At 57.0% G+C, this 22,651-nt stretch overlaps 1 protein-coding gene across 1 annotated transcript in view; it reads left to right on the top strand.

The window, feature by feature from the left end:
• Positions 1 to 22,619, top strand: part of PTSG_06309 (T-cell receptor beta chain ANA 11) — a gene marked incomplete at its 5' end in the record, with an annotated part of 25,318 nt that extends 2,699 nt beyond the window's left edge. Inside the window, 42 exons of the mRNA XM_004993143.1 lie at positions 127 to 241; positions 385 to 520; positions 793 to 869; positions 1,036 to 1,117; positions 1,463 to 1,531; positions 1,701 to 1,783; positions 2,002 to 2,093; positions 2,399 to 5,138; positions 5,517 to 8,928; positions 9,116 to 9,421; positions 9,746 to 9,850; positions 10,128 to 10,324; positions 10,504 to 10,589; positions 10,755 to 10,929; positions 11,328 to 12,186; positions 12,440 to 12,558; positions 12,792 to 12,936; positions 13,191 to 13,388; positions 13,596 to 13,807; positions 14,073 to 14,388; positions 14,620 to 14,741; positions 14,967 to 15,126; positions 15,293 to 15,364; positions 15,584 to 15,685; positions 15,881 to 16,246; positions 16,485 to 16,723; positions 16,982 to 17,535; positions 17,745 to 17,941; positions 18,128 to 18,268; positions 18,476 to 18,574; positions 18,777 to 18,868; positions 19,027 to 19,072; positions 19,267 to 19,323; positions 19,539 to 19,682; positions 19,835 to 19,951; positions 20,269 to 20,449; positions 20,669 to 20,728; positions 20,900 to 20,984; positions 21,205 to 21,343; positions 21,486 to 21,543; positions 21,690 to 21,850; positions 22,113 to 22,619. Of these exons, the coding sequence (XP_004993200.1) occupies positions 127 to 241; positions 385 to 520; positions 793 to 869; positions 1,036 to 1,117; positions 1,463 to 1,531; positions 1,701 to 1,783; positions 2,002 to 2,093; positions 2,399 to 5,138; positions 5,517 to 8,928; positions 9,116 to 9,421; positions 9,746 to 9,850; positions 10,128 to 10,324; positions 10,504 to 10,589; positions 10,755 to 10,929; positions 11,328 to 12,186; positions 12,440 to 12,558; positions 12,792 to 12,936; positions 13,191 to 13,388; positions 13,596 to 13,807; positions 14,073 to 14,388; positions 14,620 to 14,741; positions 14,967 to 15,126; positions 15,293 to 15,364; positions 15,584 to 15,685; positions 15,881 to 16,246; positions 16,485 to 16,723; positions 16,982 to 17,535; positions 17,745 to 17,941; positions 18,128 to 18,268; positions 18,476 to 18,574; positions 18,777 to 18,868; positions 19,027 to 19,072; positions 19,267 to 19,323; positions 19,539 to 19,682; positions 19,835 to 19,951; positions 20,269 to 20,449; positions 20,669 to 20,728; positions 20,900 to 20,984; positions 21,205 to 21,343; positions 21,486 to 21,543; positions 21,690 to 21,850; positions 22,113 to 22,523 (13,127 nt within the window). The 3' untranslated portion in view covers positions 22,524 to 22,619. The remainder of the gene's footprint in view (positions 1 to 126; positions 242 to 384; positions 521 to 792; positions 870 to 1,035; positions 1,118 to 1,462; positions 1,532 to 1,700; positions 1,784 to 2,001; positions 2,094 to 2,398; positions 5,139 to 5,516; positions 8,929 to 9,115; positions 9,422 to 9,745; positions 9,851 to 10,127; positions 10,325 to 10,503; positions 10,590 to 10,754; positions 10,930 to 11,327; positions 12,187 to 12,439; positions 12,559 to 12,791; positions 12,937 to 13,190; positions 13,389 to 13,595; positions 13,808 to 14,072; positions 14,389 to 14,619; positions 14,742 to 14,966; positions 15,127 to 15,292; positions 15,365 to 15,583; positions 15,686 to 15,880; positions 16,247 to 16,484; positions 16,724 to 16,981; positions 17,536 to 17,744; positions 17,942 to 18,127; positions 18,269 to 18,475; positions 18,575 to 18,776; positions 18,869 to 19,026; positions 19,073 to 19,266; positions 19,324 to 19,538; positions 19,683 to 19,834; positions 19,952 to 20,268; positions 20,450 to 20,668; positions 20,729 to 20,899; positions 20,985 to 21,204; positions 21,344 to 21,485; positions 21,544 to 21,689; positions 21,851 to 22,112) is intronic.
• Between the last annotated feature and the right edge of the window lie 32 nt (positions 22,620 to 22,651).

Raw genomic sequence — 22,651 nt, 5'->3', positions numbered from 1 at the left:
CACACACACACACTACACTACTACTACACACACACACACACACACACACACACACACACACACACACACACACACACACACACACACACACACAACGCACGCGCACGTGCGGGTTCACCCCGCCAGTGGGCGAGATTCCGCTGACGGTGACGGAGGAGCAATTGCGTCATCTGCAGACGCTCCTCCAGGCGTTTTCCGTCCACGCCGCTGTCCGCCAGCGCCGCCGCCGCCTCTTCAGAAGGTGAAACACGCCACCTGCTATCCTTACTGGCGGAGTATGTGTGTGTGCGTGTGCGTGTGTGTGTGCGTGCGTGTCTTTCAGGTGTTCCCCCTCCACTCACATACCCACTCAACACACACACCCTACTCTCCGTGTGCGTGCAGGGTTGCGTGGTGCCGGCCGCTGCTGCGCATTCGGGATTTGCCGCCGGAAGCGCCGCACGAACAGCGCACGGAGCTCATCCGCGCGTGGTGGCGATACGGCTGCGAGGTGAGGCGTCCACCAGCATTTGAGTCTCTGGTCCCCGCGATGACTTTGTGTGTGTGTGCGTGCGTGTGTGCGTGCGTGCGTGCGTGCGTGCGTGCGTGCGTGTGTGTGTGTGTGCGTGCGTGTGTGTGTTTGTGCGTGTCTCCACACACAAGCACACAGAACGAATGACTCATGACATTTGTTTCCTTTGTGGATGCGTTGTTGTCGGATTACAAACACACATGCACATAAACGCACACACACACACACACACACAAACACACACACACATGAACACAAACACAACCACACACACACTTCAGGCCCTGAAAGTGATTGCTGTTCACCCTGGCGGCAACGGCACCACGCTGCGCATCGATCCAGCGTACTTACAGCGCAGGTACGGATGCATGCATGCATGCACGCACGATTACTGCCACGATGCACGACCAAAATGCACATAGACTGCCCCATACATGCACTTGTACACATGCAACCCCCCCCCTTCTTCACACAAGCACGGCTGTGTTTGTTTTCGCTTGTCTTTCTTACTTTGATATCCTCAGGCAGCAGCAGAGGAACGAATACGTGCAGTTGTGGATTCGGTCGCTCACCACACACCCAACCAAGGCCGCCGATCAGAACAGGGTTAGATGCTTTGCCTGCAAGCAAACAAGCAAAGGAAAGCTCTCTGCTTGGTTCATGTCCCCATAGTCGTGCCTGTTTCAGCGGGTACGCTGTTGCACGCCGTCACACACATACACACACACACATATTCACACACACACACACATTCACACACATTCACACACACACACACATACACACTCTCTCATGCATGTTGTCATTTTGTCCTCATTTAACCTGCGCCTGTGGGGTTCACAACCATTCACAACCCCCCCCCCCTTTCTTCTGAACACACGTGTTCCATCCACCCCCTCCCCTTCGCCTCCGCCACCGCCATCGCCACCATGATTGTGGTTCGCGCGTCAGCTTGATGACCTGGAGCGCGAACTGACGCTGGACGACATCATCAACTACCGCTCACGCGCGAAGCTCTGGGTACGAAGCAGAGGAGCACTTGCAAATATCCAATGCGCACCAGTTTGATGATTCCTCTTCTCGTTGTTCGCACAAACAACACACAACAAATGACACTCACTTACACACACACACACACACACACACACACACACACACACACACACAAAACGCACACATTGGGTTGCAGATTGCGAAAGATGCAAGTCTGACGTCTGCGATGAAGCGTAGTCGACGGGCAAAAGCAAATCAACAACAGGGCGGAACCACGTGGTGCGTGCGAGGGTTTTTGTTTTTGTGTTTGGGTTGCATCATGTTGTCTGCCTTTACTGCTGTATTTGCTGGCGTTTTTATTCGCTCACCTCTGTTCCAGCGCTCTCGCTTGTGTTGTGATAACTTGCCGGTTTGCTCATCACCTTGGGCGGGCCACTATCCGTACCTCTCGCCTCACTCCACACCATCCATCACGCAACGCGACGTCAACACCACAGGTACTCGTGGTTCTTTGGCGCATCTGCTGCCACACCAGGCGAGGTGGACACGGCGCAGCCAGAGCAGGCAGACGACGACACAGCCTTGCTTGGTGAGGCAACGGCTGACGTACTTGTTTCGCTCAACACACCAGAGCTGACGGCGTTCTTGTCCGTTACCACATGCTTACGACACATTCACCCAGCACATCTGCACAGACACACATACAGACACACAAACATACAGATACAGACATACAGACATACAGACATACACACACACATACAGACATCCAGACACACATGCAGACATCCAGACACACATACAGGCACACACACACACACACATACAGACGCACACATGTACACCCGCCCCAACCTCGTTAACATCGTCCTCCCCTCACAATAACTCGTGCAGACTCCATCTCGGAATCGCAGCGGCAGGCGTTCCTGTCTGCACTGCAAGAGCTGGAGAACCCGAACCTGACAGCATCAACACAGGACATCGACCCGACACACGCGTTTCTGCGCGTCACGTTCAAACTTGATCGCGGCTGCCTCACACTCTGCACCTCCCCCACTGCACAGCAGCAGACACAGGCACAGAAACAGAAACAAACACAGAAACAAACACAGAACCAGCACGAGGGCGTGGCTGCTGACCATGATGATGATGACGGTGATGATGATGATGATGAGGAGGATGAAGTGAGTGGTGCCAACGGCCACCCTCATCACCCCGGTGCTGTAGCAGAGTTGGAGTTTGTGCATCTGACGTGTGGGTTTGAAACGCGTCCTGCGATTGACGGCGTTTCATTTGAGATTCAGCTGCAAGCCATGAACCTCTATGATGCCCGTGTCCCGCGCGGATCGACACGACCCATCATCTGCCAGAAGGACGTGGCATCCTCAGCGTTGCAACACGACGGCAGCGGTGTTGCTGAGACTGGCACACCAACCACGGGCACAGCAAGTGCAGCTGGCGATGAAGGCAACTGCGAGCAGTCTCCCACCAATCAGGCAGCAACCTACGCTGCAGCAACAGCCACAGAACCAACGACGACAACAACAGCAGCGGCGGCGGCAGGAACATCAACAACGCTGCCATCGTCACCCGTGCTGCATCTTCGCGTGGACACGCAGGCGGTTGAAGGGCGGACGGCAACGCACGTAAAGGCACGCACGCTGCCACTACAGGTGTATGCGGACGCAGGGTGGCTGCAGGCGGCGCTGAATGTGGTGGCGCCCATGATGCAAGACACGGGCAAGGAGGAGGACGAGGAGAAGAACGACAACAACAGCACCCTGGCATGGCTGTCGGATACACAGGCAACGGCAGCAGCGCCAGCCCTGACGCTGGACGTCAACATCTCTGCGCCCGTCGTCGTTGTTCCCAACGGAAAAGGAGAGGTGCTTGTGCTCAACTTTGGACTGCTCAAGGCCAACACAACCTCTGCACTGCAGGGCCTGCTGCACCTGAGCACAGCGGCAGCGGCAGCCACAGCTGATGGCACCGCCACCTTAGCGGCAGACGCGGAAGGCCATGCCGCAACCCATGCTCTCGCGTTGGCATCAGGCGCGTTGGCCCACCCATCATCCTTGGTGAAGCGCACACGCACGACATCGCAGTCTTCCGACAGTTTCATCACGCCGCCGTCGAGCCCGTCTGCGTCGCGCGCCAGCCTTGGCAGCAAGGCAGCCGTCGCAGACACTCACTCCGCTGACGATGACAGTGATTGTGATGACGATGATGGTGACGATGATGAGGATGGCCAGCATGATGATGATGCAACCAAGAAGAAGACGACGAGGAAGAAGAACAAACATGCAGGGCGTGGGGGTGCTGTGAGCCCTTCTTCGCTTGTGATGCGCAACCGATTTGGTGGTGTACATGCTCACGACAGCGAGCGGGAAGGAGCCCATGATGCCAGCGCCAGCGACAGCGAACGTGATGATGAAGGCGGTGGTGCCGGTGGCGGCGGCAATACGGCTGCTCGGGGAAAGAAGACACGCGGGCACAAGGAGGGCGCTGAGAGCAACAACACCGACGAAGCGTCCAAGGCGCTTCAAGAACAGCACGAAATTCGCCTGGAGGACGTGCAGGTGCTGGCATGTGCAGAGAAGGAGTGGCAGCAGCTACTGGCACAGGGGTTCACAGAGCGCCATATTGTTCGCTCCTTCTCCATCAACTGCACGCTTGACCGCCACACACCGCCGGATGGCGCGCAGATGATTGAGTTTTCGAGTGAGCTGGAGGAAATGGCATTTGTCCTGGACGAGTGGGGGCTGCGCACCGTTCTGTCATGCGTGCAGGCAATGAGCGACGCGACGGCATGCTTGCAAGCACCCGGCATGGCGCCGCCCACGTCGCCGCCCGACAAGAACAGGCCGGCGTCAATGAGGACCAGTGCAGACAATGGCATGCGCAGCGCGAGAGCAAGCATCATCAGCCCTACATCCTCAACGACGGCACAAAACGGTGCCCGTGGCGGCGGTATTGGTGGCGTCTTGGACGAGACCATGAGTGCAGCGGAGGCGATGGTTGGTTCTGTGGAACCGATTGAGAGCCACGACGACATGGTGGTGCGCGAGCGCTCGGTAACGGCGCGCATTCCGCTGGACACGCGGCTTGTTGTGGCGCGGTTCACGCTCAACCGCAGCACGTTTGAATTGCGCGGCACGCGGCGGCGGCGACTGCTTGCTGCGGAGCTGAACAGCGTGCGCGTCGACTACACGAAGCGGCCATATGACGACCACCTCACGCTCTCTGTGCAGTCGTTTCTGCTTGAGGACCCGATGCAGCCCGTGGACTCAGAGTACCGGCAGCTTGTTGCCATGAAGTCGTCAAACACGCCCGCACCGCAACGCGCCGATGATGGCGACCGCGATGGTGCCGCTGGTGGTGGTGCTGGAGTCGCCCATGATGCCGACGATGATGACGTGACCGTCACGGGCGATAATGCACAGCCTGCCGACAGCGCCCGAGCTGCTGACCCGAGCAACACGAAGAGCACAAACACGACCAACAACAACACCACTGACGACAATTTGGACGGCGGTGAGGGCGGACCGACGACCAGTGAGGAGGACCAGCCGCCATTCGTCAAGATCACATACATCAACCTCCGTGACGTGCCCCTTGGGTACCAAGTCGACAGGTGCGCTGTGAACGCGTGTGCGAAAGTGTGCGCCTGAATGTGAATGTGAATGTGAATGTGAATGTGAATGTGAATGTGAATGTGAATGTGAATGTGAATGTGAATGTGAATGTGGATGTGAATGTGAATGTGAATGTGCACCTGAGTGTAAGTGTGGGTGAATGTGAATGTGCGCAAGTGAGTATGTGAGTGTGCGTGTGAGCGTACGCGTAAACGTGTGCATGTGTGGATATGTGTACGTTGCCCGCTTGCGCCCATGCCTGGACATGAGCACCTGCATGCTGCATTACTTCTTTTCACCCAGCCTTTGTCTGCCTGCAAAACCAATGCCCTCACCACCACCCCACTTTCTGTCCCTGCCCAACAACACCGCCACAGGTACCACGGGCTGAAGACGCAGCATCGGCAGTTTCCGCTTGGCTTTTCGCTCGCCAGCAGCAGCGAAGTGGACACGCGCGTGCCGCCACACATTGTGGAGGTGTCGCTTGGCGACGTGTGCATTGTCTTCAATCGGGAGGTTGTTGCCGCCTTGTTGGACTTTGGAACGGCTGCGTTGTCTGTCGTTGCTGGCGCAGACACGCCAACAGCACAACACCAGGGCGCCAGCCACCACACCTCGGCTTCGTCTGCCACGCCCTTTGCAGCATCATCATCATTATCATCTCCGTCGCCATTGCACGGCCACGAGGCATCAGATGGCATCGCCGCCACCACCACCAACGGAACAGCAGCAGCAGGTACCAACGTGGGTGACATGCGCAGTCACGACAGCGCTGCTTCATCGCCTTTGACCGGCTCGACAGCACCCCAGCCACCAGCAACAGAGGAGACGCTTTCTCCCGACCATGCAGCAACCACACGAAAGCACCAAGAACAGCCACAGCAACAACAAGAACAGCAACAGCAGCAGCAGCGTGATTCGGTGGTCCGAGATGCAAAGCCACAGCGCCACGGGCGGCGTAAGGTGAAGATCACAGCCTCCATGTCGCTGCTTGACGTCCTCCTCGTCGGAAACGGCGACAAGCTTGCACGCGCCAGCCTGCGGGACACATGTGTGCGCATGGACGCGCTGCCTTCCTTCACGCGCGTGTGCGGGCGGCTGGGGAGCCTGTCGCTGCGTGATCTGACGCCATGCGGGTTTCTGTACCGCGATGTGTTCTCAACCACGGGCACGGAGGTGCTCAGCTTTGAGCTGACGACGGGGTGGCTCGAGAACGCGCGTGATATTTTGCTGTTGGACGACGAGAGCAAAGAGTGTGCGGCCCGCAGCGACTGTCCCGACCTGCACTACACGACTGCGCTGAGCGTGCGCATGGCCTCTGTGCGGTACGTGCACACGCGCCGCTTCATGACCATCATGCAGAATTACGTGACGCAATTCCAGTCACCGCAGGTTGTCGCACGCGTGCAGACGGCGGCGAAGGAGATTGTGGACGAAATCAAGCAGCGCTACACGGAAGAGATTCTTCGTCTGGATGTGCAAGTGGACACACCGGTCGTCGTTGTGCCCCGCAACTCGTTCTCACCGCACGTGGTGGAGGCGTACTTGGGGAAGACGCGCGTGTCACACGGCATGCGGCTGCGCGCCCCCGGCCACGCCATCAAGGACGGCACGACACCGGCCAGTGGCGATGGCGGCAGCTACTACGAGGGGTTCGCGCTCGTCGACTGCCTTGTGCTTGATGTGCGCGACGTGCGACTGCTGTCTGCGACCGTCATGTCTGAACTGGAGGCGGAGGCCCACCGCACGTTTGCCAACCCGCTGTGCAGCAGCAACCTAGACGACAGCGATGACGCGTCTTCCTCGTGCTCCTCCATGGATGACCTGGTTGCCTTCGCCAGCAGGGAACACCTGGAACATGACGCAAGCGTGAGCGCAGCCACGCCCGGCTTTCGTCACGTGCACACGAGCACGCACCCGGAGATGCTGTCCCACTGCAACATGCACATTCTGTTTGAGCGGAATCTGACGCCGGAACGCCGCGACCTGCCAATGGTGCGCGTGGAGGTGGGCGTGTCCGATGTGCACGCGCGCGCAGACAACCACCAGTTTGACCTTGTGCTGAGCATTCTGGATGAGAACCTTGGCTGTGAGACGGAATTGTTGGCGACACAGGACCTGGTTGAGCTGCAAACGACCCTGAACAGCCGCGACAACCGCCGCAGGTCCGTTCTCAGCGCAGCAGAAGCAGAGGCGGCAGCAGCAGCAGCAGCACAAACGCATGCAGCAGCACCGGCATATGGTGGTCGTGGTGATGACGGCCGTGGCAGTGGTGGTGGTGGTGGTGGTGGTGGTTTGGATGATGGCGATGGAGGGAGGAATGACGCCTTCTTCACACCGGCGCAGTCGCGCATGCAGTCGCGCATGCAGCCGCTGTCTCAGCGAGCCAGGATCGGGGGACGCGTGTCACGAAACCCGTCCGATGGTGGCGGTGGAGATGATGTGAGCGGTGTGCAGCGTGATCTCGATGAAGCGCTCAGCACGCGACTGGAGACGGAGTGGCACTTCCTGCCAGGGGTGCCAACAGGTCCCGTGCCAGCAGACACACGCGCACAGCGGCGTGATGCTGCTGGGCGTCACCTGCGCACCCGCTGGCGGTACATTGACATGGAGAACAGGACCGAGAGTCCGCCAAACGAAATGGACGACGATGACGAAGAAGCGAACCTTCGTGCCGAGTATGGCTCCTCGTTGCAGGTCCTGCACACGCGCCCAGAGGACATGAGCAGCAGCGTTGGACTGGCGGCTGACGTGTCGTCACCATCACTCTCGTCATCCGCAGGGACAGCAGTGGAACGGAGAGCGGGCGGCACGGCGATGGCACGATCGATGTCCACCGCAAGCGCCACAGCACTCGACCAGTGGGTTGGGCTGGAGTTTGAACTGAAGCTGGAGAATGTGCACTTGAAGTTGATTGACAGGCGCCACGCTGCGGACGAGAAACGACCCCACGAAGAGCCTCTCGCTCACCTGCACCTGCTGCAATCCGCACTCTCATTCACGGCCTACACCAACGGTACGCTTGACGACTTGGGCGCGACTGTCCGTCTCTACTCCACGGCCATCGCTGTGGACAACATGCTGCCCGACCGCGGTGGGAAGCGAAACTTGTACAGGCGCGTGCTGGCCCCAATGCCAGACGCCAATGAGCATGGTGGTGTTGGTGTTGGTGTTGGTGTTGGTGTTGGTGTTGGTGGTGGTGCCATGCGCAAGGCTGCAAAGGGCGTGGGCAAGAAGACGTCTGTTGTGGGTGGTGCAACTGCAGCCGACATTGCACTTGGTGAGAGTGGTGACGATGACGATGATGGGATGACGCTGATGGGCGGCGGGATTGGCGGTGGTGCAGCAAGCACTTCAGGGGCGCCGCAGTTGGAGGTGACGTTCACGATGAAGCCCCAGGCAGACCGCGTGCACGTGTTGCTGAGTCGCACGCGCGTGCTCATCTCGCCAGAGTGGGCGGTGCGCATCGCAGACTTTGCGACGAGCCGCCCCGACAGTGGGCTGAAGAAGCTGTACAACCAGCGCAAGCCGTTCCTGCAGGAGGAATACATGGACATCAAAGCGCCGCCACGCGAGACGCCAACACACACGCGGCTGACACTCAACATCACCAACCCGGAGCTGATCATTGTGGACGACGTGACGTTGCGCACCTCGGAAGCGCTGGTGATGAAGATGTGCAACGTGACGAAACTGCGCATGAACGACTACCCCGAGAGAGCAGCCGTCGAGGCCACACCAACCGTGCCCGTACCTGTTGAGGATCAATCCCTCGAACTGCACATTGAGGTGCGGCGTGTGCGTGTATGTGTGAGTGACTATGTGTGCGAGTTTGTTGCATTGTGCATGTGTGTGTGTGTGTGTGTGCCATACTTGCATTTTCAGACGCTCTGCGTGTGCCACACTTCCGTGACAACCACCTACATTTGCCCCCCTTCCCCCCTGTATTCATCTGTGTGTTAACAACACCCCACAGGATTTTGAGATCTTCACGTGTCGCATGGACAACCAGGCGCGCACACAGCTGTCCATTGTTGACCCGTGTGGCGTGTCCATCGAAGCCAACCGTTCCGTTGAGCGCACGACGGGCGAGAGGAAGATGGCAAACAGCACGGCTGCCATTGCGTTTCACGGTCCGCAGGCCACAAACAAGGACCACGGCGTGGCAGCCCGCATCTCCTACAACGACCTTGTTCTCGTGATGTCGATTGTCAAGCGCTTTGGCGATTGGATGGCCGAGCATCAGCAGCAACAGCATCAGGCAGAGATGGACGCTCACGGGGTGTGTCTCATTTTGGCTGCTTGTTTACATAATTTGTGTTCGCGTCTTGGAAACCGCTTCGTTTGTTGTTGTTGTTTAAGTTGTTGTTGTTTAAGTTGTTGTTGTTTAAGTTGTTTAAGTTGTTTAAGTTGTTGTTGTTTAAGTTGTTTAAGATGTTGTTGTTTAAGTTGTTGTTGTTTAAGTTGTTGTTGTTGTTGTTGTTGTTGTTGTTGTTGTTGTTGTTGTTGTTGTTGTTGTTGTTGTTGTTGTTGTTGTTGTTGTTGTTGTTGTTCTCATCATACTTGACCATGCTCGCCTCACCACCACCACTACCACCACCAACAGCGCACGAGGCGAGACAAGGCGATTGAGCGGGCGCAGCGGCGGGACCGACACGTCGCCGTCGCCCGTCTCAAACTCATCGAGGACGACCCCACCCTCTGCTTGGAGGTGTGACGGAATAGCAAGGCGGGGGGGGGGAGGGTTGTGTTGTGTTGTGTCGTGTTGTGTGTGCAGTTATGCGTGTGTGTGCGATTATGCGCGTGTGTGTTGTGTGTTGCGCGGTTGAAACCCTTTCTAAGGTTGCGTACCGCACTTGTTGGTACGTGGATGCACACGCTTTCATGTTTGTCAACTGTTGAGGAACGTTGTTTCTTATCATCGCCTCTCCCATGCTCACACACACACACACACACACACACACACAACCACGTGACTGGTGGTGCAGACGCTGTCGCACTTTGACGGGCAATATGAGGCGGCGGCGCTTGCGCTGTGCGAACACATACACACGACAGACAGCACGTGGGCAGCGGCAAAGCAGCCACGCTTCGCCACATCGTTTCATCTTCCGGGATCGCTCCGTTCCATGGGTGGCTCGCAGCTCCTCAAGATGTGGTTCCACCAGCACGCCCTGCACAAGCGGTATGGGATTTATTGTGTTGTGTTATGTACATGCGTTTGTGCTGCATGTCTCCATGTGTTGTGCTGTGCTGTATGCGTGCATTGTCGTGCTGCCGGTGAGGTTTATTGCGCGCAACGTCGTGCACCCAAGGATGCTTCGTCACCTCCCTCCCTTCCCCATCAATTCCACGCGTGCACAGTTTCAAGAAATCTGAGCGGCGGCTTTCGTCGCTGTTGGAGCAGCGGCGAGAAACACAGGAAGCGCTGAGAACGGCACAGGCTGAAGGTTCGTGTTCACAAACTCACGAACACGACTGCTGCTGCTGCTGCTGGTGGTGGTGGTGGTCTGATTCGCCTGCATGCTCCTGTCGTTTTGGAAGCAGACACACATACACCTGCCCACGCACACACACACACACGTACAAAACAACATCTCTTCTCCTTGCTGCAGGCGACGAGCGAGCTATTGCTGCGCTGCACACGGAGTTGGTTGCGTTCAACAGACAGGTGGACCTGCTCTCTGCGCAGTTTGCGATGGTGTCCGCTGAGGTCTCTGTCGTGCTGGCAGAGAATGGCTTGGAGTCGTTTGCACCGCGACAAGCCCAGCCCATCGATTCTCTCGTCCAGTGAGTTCACCTCGATACCTGCGGCACGACTGGACAGCTTGCATGTGTGCGCGTGTGTGTGTGTTTGCACGAGCGTGAATGTGCACGTGCGCGATTGTGTAATTGTGTATGTCTGTGTGTGTATGCGATGAACAGCACAACACAAACACACACACACACCACACAAACACACACACACACACCACACAAACACACACACACACACCACACACACACACACACACACACACACACACACACACACACACACACACACACACACACACACACACACACACACACACACACACACACACACACACACACACACACACACCGAACCGAGCCCCCCCCAACCGTAATTGACAACATTCACGCGTTCACCATCATCTTCACCACCATCCCCACACTGACTGCAGGCTTGGTTTTAGCGAGGCGGACAGTGCGATGGCGCTGGCAGCCAACTACGGCAACGTGGAGGCAGCAACCGCCTGGCTGTTTGAGAACGCACCGCGCAGCGCAACAACTCTGGCATCCGTTGACGACATCGGTGGCGGTGGTGATGGTCATGGTGCCTTGTCGCCACGAGTAGGGTTGTCATCAAGCGTTGTCTCTGTTGGCCGGCGACACGTGAGCGAAGACGACGACGTGGAGGATGTGGAGGACTTTGACGCCGGCAACGGGGATGCAGCGGACGAGGGCGCGCTGGAGGCAAACAAGGCGTCTGCATGGTTTGCCCTCGCCAAGCTGATGGAGCGAAGCGGCAACACGGCGTACACGGCGGAGAGGGGCGCACCCTCCATGGCATCCGTGCTGGACAAGGACGCAACGCCACCCGGCGCTGTATCGCGCGTAGATGTGTTGCGAGCATCACAGCGGGATGCAGACGAGCACGACCGCCCCTCCTCCACGTCGTCTGTGCCCTCCACGGCAACCAGCGTCGCCAGCACCACGGCTGGCAGCGGCGTGCCTGCAAGCACGGATGGCGAAGCGGCGCATGCGCTTGGCGACGATGACGACGGTGTTGAGGAGCACGGCAGCGTTCGCTTCTCCATTCAATCACTCTCGCTTGGCCTCATTGATGACAGCCACGGGAAGGACGTGCCGCTGCTTGAGGGCAAGTTGGAGAGCGTGCTTGCACGCCTCAGCCTCATGCACGCCGCGGAGGACGACACCACTGTGCATCTGTACACGGACTGCCGCCTTACGTGCACCGCATTCAACCCAGAGCTCTCCGCCTGGGAGCCGGTGGTGGAGCCCTGGACGCCAACACTTGTCGTGAGTTCACGGTGGTGACTGAGAGGGAGAGAGGTTGGAGAGGTGGAGGAAGTGAGGGAGAAGGTGTCGTCTGCATACGTGCGGGTGAACGACAACGTGTGTTGTTCGTGTGGCGTTGATGTCTATGCTATTGTGCTTTCACATGCTATTGCGCTTTCGCATGCTATTGTGCCTTCGTATGTTGTCAGTACGTTTTGCGTTCACCCTCATCCCCTCACCTCTCGTCATGCCATCATCATGGTGTCCACTGCAGGCGACATACAAGCGCGAGGGCAAGACGCCCGAGCTGCTGGTAAAGATGACGACGGAACAGCGGCTGGAGCTGGTGTGCTCGCCCAACCTCATCAACCACACACTGCCAACCTTCAGCAGGTACAAGAAGTGAGCGGCAGGAGGAGGAGGGAGGTAGTGAAACCGCATTAAGTGTGTGATTGCAAGTGTGTGTGTGTGTGTGATTGCAAGTGCGCGCGTGTGTGTGTATGGATGGACAAAATGCTGTCAGTTCTCTTCCAAGTCAAATGGTCGTCTGCCCTCTTCTCGCTTCGTTTTGCTCCAACATCTATGACTGAACTCGCTCCTCTGTTCATCCACCCCCTTTTGTTCAGCTGGACGCAAGCGTACACGAACCAGGATCTGCGTGTGGTGCGGGAGGCATTTGTTCCCTACCGCTTCCACAACCGGACCGGAATTCCGCTCGACTTGCTCGTCGAGGACAACCGCGTTGTTCCCATTGCCGCCGATCAATCACGGGTGCGGCTCATTCTGTGCTGCGTTTGTGTGTGTGTGTGTGTGTGTGTGTGTGTGTGTGTGTGTGTGTGTGTGTGTGTGTGTGTGTGTGTGTGCAGTGTACGTACGTGTGTGTCAATAGGGTTGCGATGATCATTCTCCTTTCATCACTCCACCCTAATCACTGCCCATCACCCGCTCTTCTTCTTCTTCTTCTTCTCCTCCTCCTCCTCCTCCTCCTCCTCCTCCTCCCCCAAACCCTACCCCCCTCGAATCAGGACCTGAGTTTCCAGCAGCGGCGTGACAAACACCGCCAGGCGATGGCAATGGCACACGCGCAGGCGCACCGCGTTGCCTTCAGGCTGGACGGCTTCCACCAGTGCGTGGAGAAGGTGAACGTGGACCGGCTTGGCAAATACGTGCACGTTGTGCGACGCCGCGATGCTGACAAGGCGCCCGTTCGCGTCCTCGTAGAGGTACAGGGCGTGTGTGTGTGCGTGTGTGTGCTGGTGGGTGTGGTTGTTTGCTTGTGCGCGTGTGTGCATATGTATGCCTGGGCTCATGTTACCTGAGGCAACTGCACTGACTCACACATGCATGTGCACACAAACACGTACACATTTTCACACGAACACCTCTGTCTCTGCACAACTCAACTCCCTTGAATCATCCCCACTCACCAGGTGACGCTGGAGCACGGCCGGAAACACATCTACTTCACATCTGCACTGATTGTTGAGAACAAGCTATCCGTTGCTGTGGATCTCCGTCTCATCGATGTACACACTGGCGCTGCACTCGACGTTGGTCGCATTGATTCCAACGAGAAACTGCCCGTCCATCTCCTGCACACCAGCGATATGATCTGCTGTCGCCCTTCCTCGCAGGGATTCAGGTCAGCTCGCAGTCACGGCTGCTGCCTTGGCGTCGTTGTTTCTCGTGCGTGTGTGTGTGTGTGTGTGTGTGCGTGCGTGCGTGCGTGCGTGCGTGCGTGTGTGTGTGTGTGTGCGTGTGTGTGTGTGCGTGTGCGTGCGTGCGTGTGCATATACCTTTCTCCATGTACACTTCGTTTTGGGCCGTTCTTTCTGTTTAATAATCACATACACACACTCACAACCCCGCCTCCACTACCACCACCACCATCATCACCTCTCCATCAGGTTCTCTGCGCCACTGCGGGCGTGGGGCGACATGAGCCGACCAGGCGTTCCCCGCGGCACGCTGATGAGCTGCGAGGCCATTGCCGATACGTCATATGACACTGTTCCCGAGACGTTCCACTGCTATGTCAGCATTGTCGAGCACGGCGTGCGGCGACGCGATGCGGCCCTCCCCTGCCACACCGTCACGCTCGTGCCCCCGCTTGTGATTGCCAACTTGCTGCCGGTCGATGTGCGGTTTGAGATTGTCGACACCACGCTCTCAGACTCGCTCTCATCCGGACAGAGCCAGGCCTTGAACATGGTCAACCTCAACGTGAGTTTGAGAAGAGGAGAGGGAGGAGTAAGGGCCGTGTGGAGTTGCGCTTGCATGTGTGTATCCAAATCCCACACGCATGGTGGTACGTGTGCTCCTTGTATGTATGCTTGTGGCGTGCGTGACGCACTTTGTGCTGTGGGGTTCTCGCATACTCACGTGTTGCGTTTGGTTCGCTTCTCGCTCCATCGATTTCGTCTCATGTGCACCGTTTCTCCGTCATTGCCACAGCACAACCTGAGCATGCGCATCAAGATTGACAAGTTTGAGTGGAGCACGGTGTGTCTCATCCACACCACCTCCAGTCGCACCGCAACAGATCCCTTCATCCATCTCCGCGATGCAAACAGGAGGTGGGGCAGCCATCACTTTGCCGTACGGCCGCTGCTGTATCGAAAACTGGCAATTGTGGATCATTCATCCTGCTAAACATTTTGCACTGCCACGAGCAGCAGTGCCTCACTCTTACGACCTCACATACTCTCTCCTCACACGCACAAACTGCACACATACTCTCACATTCATTCGCATGCACGATGCACTGACTACCCCCATCTCCTACTCCATTCTCTGCACAGGTGTTTGCGTGTGCGCATTGTGAACCATCAGCTCCAGGATCCTCTTGGCGCTCGCGTCGTGCATCTCGTCGCCGATTTCTGGATTCTCAACGAAACGCGACTGCCACTCGTCTTCATGGACCATCACACCGATGATGCCATGCCGGGCGTGGCCCCAGAGGTGGGCCGCTGTCTCGCTTGTCTCGTATTGGGGTGTTGTGCTGGGTTGGTGTGCTGTGTTGAAGTTGTACGCTGTGTTGCCTTGTTGCATGTGTTTGCCTTCCCGCATTGCCGACCTGTCTCACCAATGCATGCATCTCTTCCCTCACACGTGTGCACGCCATCAGGAGGACACAACCAAGCGCGCGATTCTGTTCACACCAGGCATCGCTCGCTCGCAGGCCAAATGCAAAATCAGGGTAATAGAGTACACAGCACGCGTGCACCCGCAAGCCTCCATCTGGCATTGTTTTTGTCGTTGATTTCCTATTGATGTCGCTGTTTTCCTATCAACCTCTTCAGTTCACCACCGTTTGTTGCTACTCCTCCTCACCTCTTCCACCATCATGGCCGCGCGCGTGCGCGTGTGTGTGTATGTGCGTGTATGTGTATGTGTGCATGTGTTTGTTTATTTGCAGTTTGGGCGGTCGTCGTATTGGAGTCAGGGCATCCCGATCGACACGGTCGGCTCGTCTGGCTCTGTCGACGTCAACGCCGCAGACGTCTCCTCAGAACTCAAGGTGGGGCACACACAGTTAAATACGTACACACACACACACACACACACACGTACACACACACACACACACACGTACACACACACACGCACACACGTACACATGTACACATGTACCCAGCCACTCACTCCTTCCACAACACACACATATGTACATACAACCACATGTGCAACATGTTCGCTGTGTCCCCCCAAACAGGCGTATCAAGTTGGTGTTGAGGTGAACAAAGGCCAGGGCCGGTTCTTCCGCACAAAAGTCGTGCGCTTTGTGCCGCGATTTGAGTTTGTCAACCGGACAACACGCGGGCTGCTTGTCTCACAGCACCAGCAGCCGTTTGGCGCCGCGTTGTGTCACGTGCGAGCCGGCGAAACGGTCCCCTACCATTTTCCGGACTTGCGCGTCGGCTCTTCTGTCCAGATGAAGTTTGAATCGGACGCGGCGTGGTCGTGGTCAACACCGTACGCCCTCGCTGATCCAGGCACCCTGCACATCAAGATGACGCGCGCATATGGGGCCGTCGAGATTGTGCGCGTGGACGTGCGGCTGCATGGTGCCACGACGCAGGTGGGAGCACGCGTGAAGCGAGGAATGGCCATGCAGACATGAGCTTGCTTGCCGCGACATGCGTGTCGCAAATTGCGTGAAGCTGTTTGTGAACATGCGCGTGTGGGATACGCATGCTACTGCCTGCATGCACGCGGTGTTGTAAATTGGATTTGCTCCATGTGTTCACCTTCAAATGCCACCTCAACTCCTCTTCCCCTCCCCACCCCTTCCATGTGTTCCGTCTCGCTGCCTGCAGGTGATTGTGTCCGACAGCACCGACGCGCCGCCGTTCCGCATTGTCAACGAGAGCATGATCTCCATCAAGTACAACCAGGACGGCGCTGGTGTTGCGTACTCACTCCATCCTGGCGAGCAGCATGCGTTTGCGTGGGATGTTGTCACGCATTCACCCATGCTGGTGGTCACCGCAGCCACGGACGTGAAGGCCGGCACCCGCTTTGACCTGCAGCGCATTCGTTCGCGCGAACGCTTCAGGTCAGGCTGACGTTTGTGTGCGTCGTGTGTACGTGTGCGTCTGTGCGCGTGTGCCGTCCGGTTGTGTGTGTGTGTGTATGTATGCGCGTGTGTGTGTGTGCGTCCAGTTGTGTGTGTGCGTGCACTGTTGTTGTTGGTGTGTGTCGCACACATGCAAGCCCTCTCCCTCACGAATGTCCAACCACATCCAACACGACACGACACAACACAACACAACACAATTACCTGCAATCTACCATCTATTTGCAACCACCACAGGTACAAGCAGCAGTTCTTCATCACGGGCCCGGACGGGCTGGTTGTCGGTGCGCGGCGCGCAGGTTCACACGAACACATCCCCGCGTGTCTCGTCAACAGGCGTGCGGGCGACCCGTTCCAGCTGTGGCAGTTCCATGGCCGTGAGCTCATCAACAAGGCCGGCTATCGTCTTGAAGTCTCCACAGAGGGATTGGCGGGCGCGCAGGTGCACATGCGCAAGTGGTCGCCCTCTGTTCGGCCTGGCCAGGCTCCACTCACCCCGCACCAGATGTGGAAGTTTGAGCAGGGACGCCTGCTGTCCTTCAAAATTGTGCAATCGAGCTCCAATTCGCTGCAGCGCGGAACGCCCTATGCCCTGCACGTCCTGTCGGACAGCCAGTCCGGCAGCGTTGGCGACGGCGCCCTCCTCATCATCTCGCCCGCGCCCACACGCCGCTGTGATCGTGCGCAGTCGTTCAAACAGCTGTGCGATCCACCGGGCAGTGGCGCTGTTGTGGGCGAGGTCACAGCCGACGGCGCAACCCGTGTGCTCACGTTCCATGACGCAGCAGACTGTACGTTGGTTGTTCCTGAGAACGCGTGGGTTGTGTGTGTGTGTGTGCGTGTGCGTGTGTGTGTGTGCGTGTGCGTGACTTCTTGTGTGCGAGTGTGTTTGTGTGAGTGTGGGTGACTTGTGTGCACGTGCTGTGTTAGCGTCCACGCACGTTCACTTCATTGCCTCGCATGTTGGTCCTCCTTGCCGCTTTCGTATGTGCACACGCAGTCGAGCGCAAGCTGCGGCAAAACCGGCAAGAGGATCTGCTTGTGAGCTTTGAGGTGACACTTGACGAAGGTGTTGGCCTGTCGTTGATCGACCGCAACGCGCGTGCGCTGCTGTACGGCGCTGCACGCGGTGTTCTTCTCAACGCCCGCCGCTCCTTTGCTGAGGACACACTCGGCTTGGGCGTCTACCAGTTCCAGGTTAGGGAAGCGGGAGATGGGAGGTGTTTGTGCCTCAGTGTGCTCGTGTGTGCTCGTGTGTGCTCGTGTGTGTGTGTGTGTGTGTGTGTGTGAAAGTAGTGGTATGTGCTCGCGACAATGCAACCTGTTCACAATTAATGTACTCACGCGTCTTCTCGGCATCACTGCCACTGTTGTCTTTAACAGGTGGACAACCAGAGCAATTTCTCCACCAAGCGGCCAGCGGTGCTGTGGTCCGCATCGCCGAAGAAGACACGCGCTCTTCAGATTGATCTCCAGCGGACACACGACGCCCTCACATCGTGCATGATATTCCACAACCTCGAGGTGCGTCGCAGTGTTCGTGCGTGTACGCATTGTGTGTATGTGTGTGCGTGTGTGTGTGTGTGTGTGTGAATGTCATTGTACGAGCAGTGCGTGTGTCTCTGTGCGTGTGCGTATGTGTGGTGCAGTGTGTCGTTGCAACTTGTCCTCATCTTCTTCTCAACATCGTCATTGTCAACTGCTCGTGCACACGACCGACTTCGCTGTCAGATTGCTGTTGCGCCGCTGCGGTTGCGCTTGGAGGAGCTTGTGCTGCTTCGCGTTCTCGACATTTTCCGTGATGTCCTCATCAGCAACCAGACGCAGAAGGTCTTGATGCGACTGGTGGTGCAGTAGTGGTGGAATGGGCGCATCGCGGTGTTGGAAGAGTGATTGATCTGTCTGAGGGAAAGCGTTCAAATCACACACAACATCGGTCACAGTCGCACTCAGTAGCACACAAACACACACACGTATTTCGCACAATCACACACACACACACATCGCGCAATCACATGTCCTCGCTACGCAGGTCATGCATCCGAGTGAAACGCTGTTCTTGGCGCCGACGGAAGAGGACCTGATGCATTCACTTCACAAGGCGCCGCTCTCGACGCTCGAAACGTGCGCGTGGGCATGTCGATATGCGTGCGTGTGTTCTTGATGCACTCATACATGCAACAGCGCGTGCTTGCCAGTTGCGTTTACTCTCTCGTTGTGCCCATCCACTGCGCTCACTACATGCTCTGCATGCTCCCTGCACCGCGGCATTCCAATGACAGGCCACTGCAAGTGTTCTTTGAAGTGTTCAACTTCTCCAAACTACAGGTGCGGCGCACAACACGGTGCTCATCCATATGCGCTCACAAGCATTGCACCTAACTCACGCCTTCACACACCACGCAGCTGCACACAGCCGCACACACCTGCACACAGCTGCACTCAGCTACACACACGCACAAACGCATGCAAACACCGCAACTCACGCATGCGACTTGACTTCCTTGGGTTTTGTCCTTTAGATTGAGGCGGCTTGCTACACATCGCAGCTTCCTGCGCCCATGCAACAACTGAAGAACGTCTGTCACCTGGCCTTGCTGTTGTCATCATTGGTTTCGAATTGCATTGTCACGGATTTCACTTGCTCTCTCACAAGCACACAAGCACACACATTCTTCTGTCACTCACCCACTCGTGCAACCTCACGTGTACACGCTTCCATCTCCACACACACACACACACACACACACACACACACACACACACACACACATGTGCTCGCGTGTATCCGCAGGAGCTTGGCATCAAGTTTTATGGCTTTGAGAACAAGTTTCGGATTGAGGCGTTTTCGCTCAGTTCGCCGTTTGTGAACCAAACCGCCCTCTCGGAGCTCGTTGTTGACCACTTCAAGCAGCAAATCATGTGGCAGCTCTTCAAGGTGCCTGTGTGTGTATTTGTACGTGTGTTTGTGCACATGTGTGTGTGTGTTTGACTTGCAAACAGCCTGCTTCTTGATGCCACTCTTTCCTTCACCCAATCTTACGGCACCACATCCCTCCACTGCGCACCCCCCCCCAAACCGACCACCAGCTTGTCATGTCGTCAGATGCGTTTGGAAACTTGCTCGGGCTTGGTCGTGGTCTTGGGCGCGGCGTCTCCGATTTCATCAAACACACGCGCAGGGGCCGCGTCTTCACCGGCGCCGGGGTATGATGCAACTCATGCCTGGGACGCGCATGAATGCGCGAGTGTCTCTGTGTGTCTCTGTGTGTCTCTGTGTGTCTCTGTGTGTCTGTGTGTGTATTTGTGCCTGTGTGTGTATTTGTGCCTGTGGTTTTGTGCATCTGTGTCTGTGCATGTGTGGATGTGTGTGCCTCTGTGTTCATTGTCGCTGCTGTTTCAAGCCGTGCAAGCGCGTGCGCACTCACTCTCACACACGCGCGCCCCCACTCACCAACATGCATGCACTCGTTTTCTCTCCAATTCACGCGTGTCCCCCCCCCCCCTTCTGGCCGGGTGTGCAGCTGCTGGCGACCAACGTGGCCAACTCCGTGGCGGACACCACCTCCAAGCTGTCGAAAACCGTGTCAAACGTGTTTACGACGAGCCGTGCAGCGGAAGCGGAGCAGCGGCGGCGCGAGCAGCAGCCGGGCGTGGGCACCGCAGTCTCAAACCTCACAGACAACTTTGTTGGCGGGCTCAAAGGTGACTGCAGGAGGTGACTGTGACTGCAGGAATGTGTGTGTGTGTGTGTGTGTGTGTGTGTGTGTGTGTGTGTGTGTGTGTGTGGCTGCGCTCAAGCATGTTTGTGTGTCTCTGCACATGTATGGCTGTACCTGCAGTATGCCAACGCAACACTTGTCGTGTGGCATCACATGTTGTTGCCGTTAGCCCCTCACCCCGCCATCCCCTCATCACCGTCAGGGTTCTTCTCCCGGCCCATTGAGGGTGCGAAGCGGACGGGCGCAACCGGTTTTGTCAAAGGTGCGATGTTCATGATCACGCGCATTGGACCATTGTTTCATGGTGGCGCCACACCGCTGCTGATGACGATGACGCGTGTCTTTGGTACACGTGTATGTCCTGTTGCTGCTTTGTTGGGTTTTTTGTTCACTGACACCGCTGCGCCACGTGTGCAACTCCGCATTGCGTCAGGTTTCTTCCAGGGCACGGGCGACATGATCAGCGGCACCGTTGGCGGCAGCATGAATTTCGTCTCGGATATGAGCGCAGCCATCAAGTGCGTGCGCGCGGGCGTGTTTGCGTGTGGTGATCTGGCTTGAATTTGTTCCTTTCATGAAAATGATCTCTGTGTGTCTCGACCAAGGCACCGTTCCCTGAGCATTGCTGCGCTTGCACAAGCGTGAATGTGCATGCGTGTTTCACAATGTCCATTGACACCTCTTCCCTCTCCTCCTCGTCCCACTCTTTACTGTGCCTGCATCACGTGCCATCTGCAGAGAAACGACTGCGGTGAACTCGAGCCCTGAGCGCATCCGGCTGCCACGCTGCATTGGTCCCGGCCTCATCATCACGCCCTACAACCTCCAGCTCGCACGTGACCAGATGCTCCTCTACAAACTCAACGGATACACAATGGTGCGCTTGATTTGTGTGTGTATGTGTGCGTGCATGTGTATGTGCATGTGTGAAGCCAGATGTACCTTGACAAGTGCTTGCTGTTTTGCTGACGCTGTTCCCCTCCCCCCCCCACACACACACGCGCGCGCGCGCGCGTCAGGACGAGCGGCTGCTGGGAACAATGAAGCTGTGCCAGCTTAGTGGCCAGGTTGCCATGGGTGAGTTTGACACGATGAACCAGCTGTCATGCCACCCTTTTTGCTGCTGCTTATGTGAATATCAAGATGGTTTATTCACGTCACTTATGCGCACACACACACACACACACACACACACACACACACACACGCACGCACGCACGCAGTGTCGAGCGATAGGTTGATCATCCTTGACCAGCGTGACGGGGTGTCGATTGTGTCGGAGGTGTGGTACAGCGGAATGCACAAGCACGTGGTTGTGTCTGAGGAAGCGCCGTCCACCTCCAGATACTCAATCTTCTACGTCGAGTTCATGCTTGACCCACAGGTAAGAATGAGAGGCAGTGTGTGTGTATGTGTGTGTGTGTAATGTTGCGATGCGTTTGTTGGCTGGTGAGGGTGGGCGTCTTTTCCTGTTGCATGGCAATGCGTGATGGAAATGCGTGCTAACCACACCTCGAGGCTCACACACTCACATACTCACGCACGCATACACACACACACATACTCACGCACGCATACATACATACACATACTCACTCACGCATACATACACACACATACTCACGCACGCATACACAAACACACAGATGGAGCAAGAGGTGCGCCGCGCTCTTGAGATGAACGGGAGCTCGCGCCTGTCAACCATCAAACCACTGCCTGATGAGTCGCCATCGTCGTTGTCATCGTCATCATCCCTGTCGTCGTCGTCTGCGTCAAGAGGGCCCGCCAGCCACAGCCGTTATGATCGACGAAGACACGACGGCGCTGGGAACGATTCCAGGCATTCACAGCAGCCGTCACGCCACGGCAGGGATGACCGTGGTCGTGGTGGGCGCCCAAAGCCGAGGCGCATGCGGATTCGATGTGACACGAAAGACATTGCCATTGACCTCTTCCACCGCGTTGATCACGCTTCGCGCCTGTTCCGGGAGAGCCAGAACAAGTGCGTGTATTACGACGTGCGCCAGGCACTCGCCTTCCGCCAGAAGGAGACCTAAGCCGCTTGCTGTGTGTACATGCTTGCGGGTGGCGCATACACACTTGTTTGGTTTTTCGGGTAAAAGCTGAACGTGTGTGTGTGTGTGTGTGTGTGTGTGTGTGTGTGTGTGTGTGTGTGTGTGTGTGT

Source organism: Salpingoeca rosetta, assembly GCF_000188695.1.
Source record: "Salpingoeca rosetta unplaced genomic scaffold supercont1.14, whole genome shotgun sequence".
NCBI lineage: Eukaryota > Choanoflagellata > Craspedida > Salpingoecidae > Salpingoeca > Salpingoeca rosetta.
The sequence above is the reverse complement of the archived record's forward strand: the minus strand, read 5'-3'. Positions and strand labels throughout refer to the sequence as shown.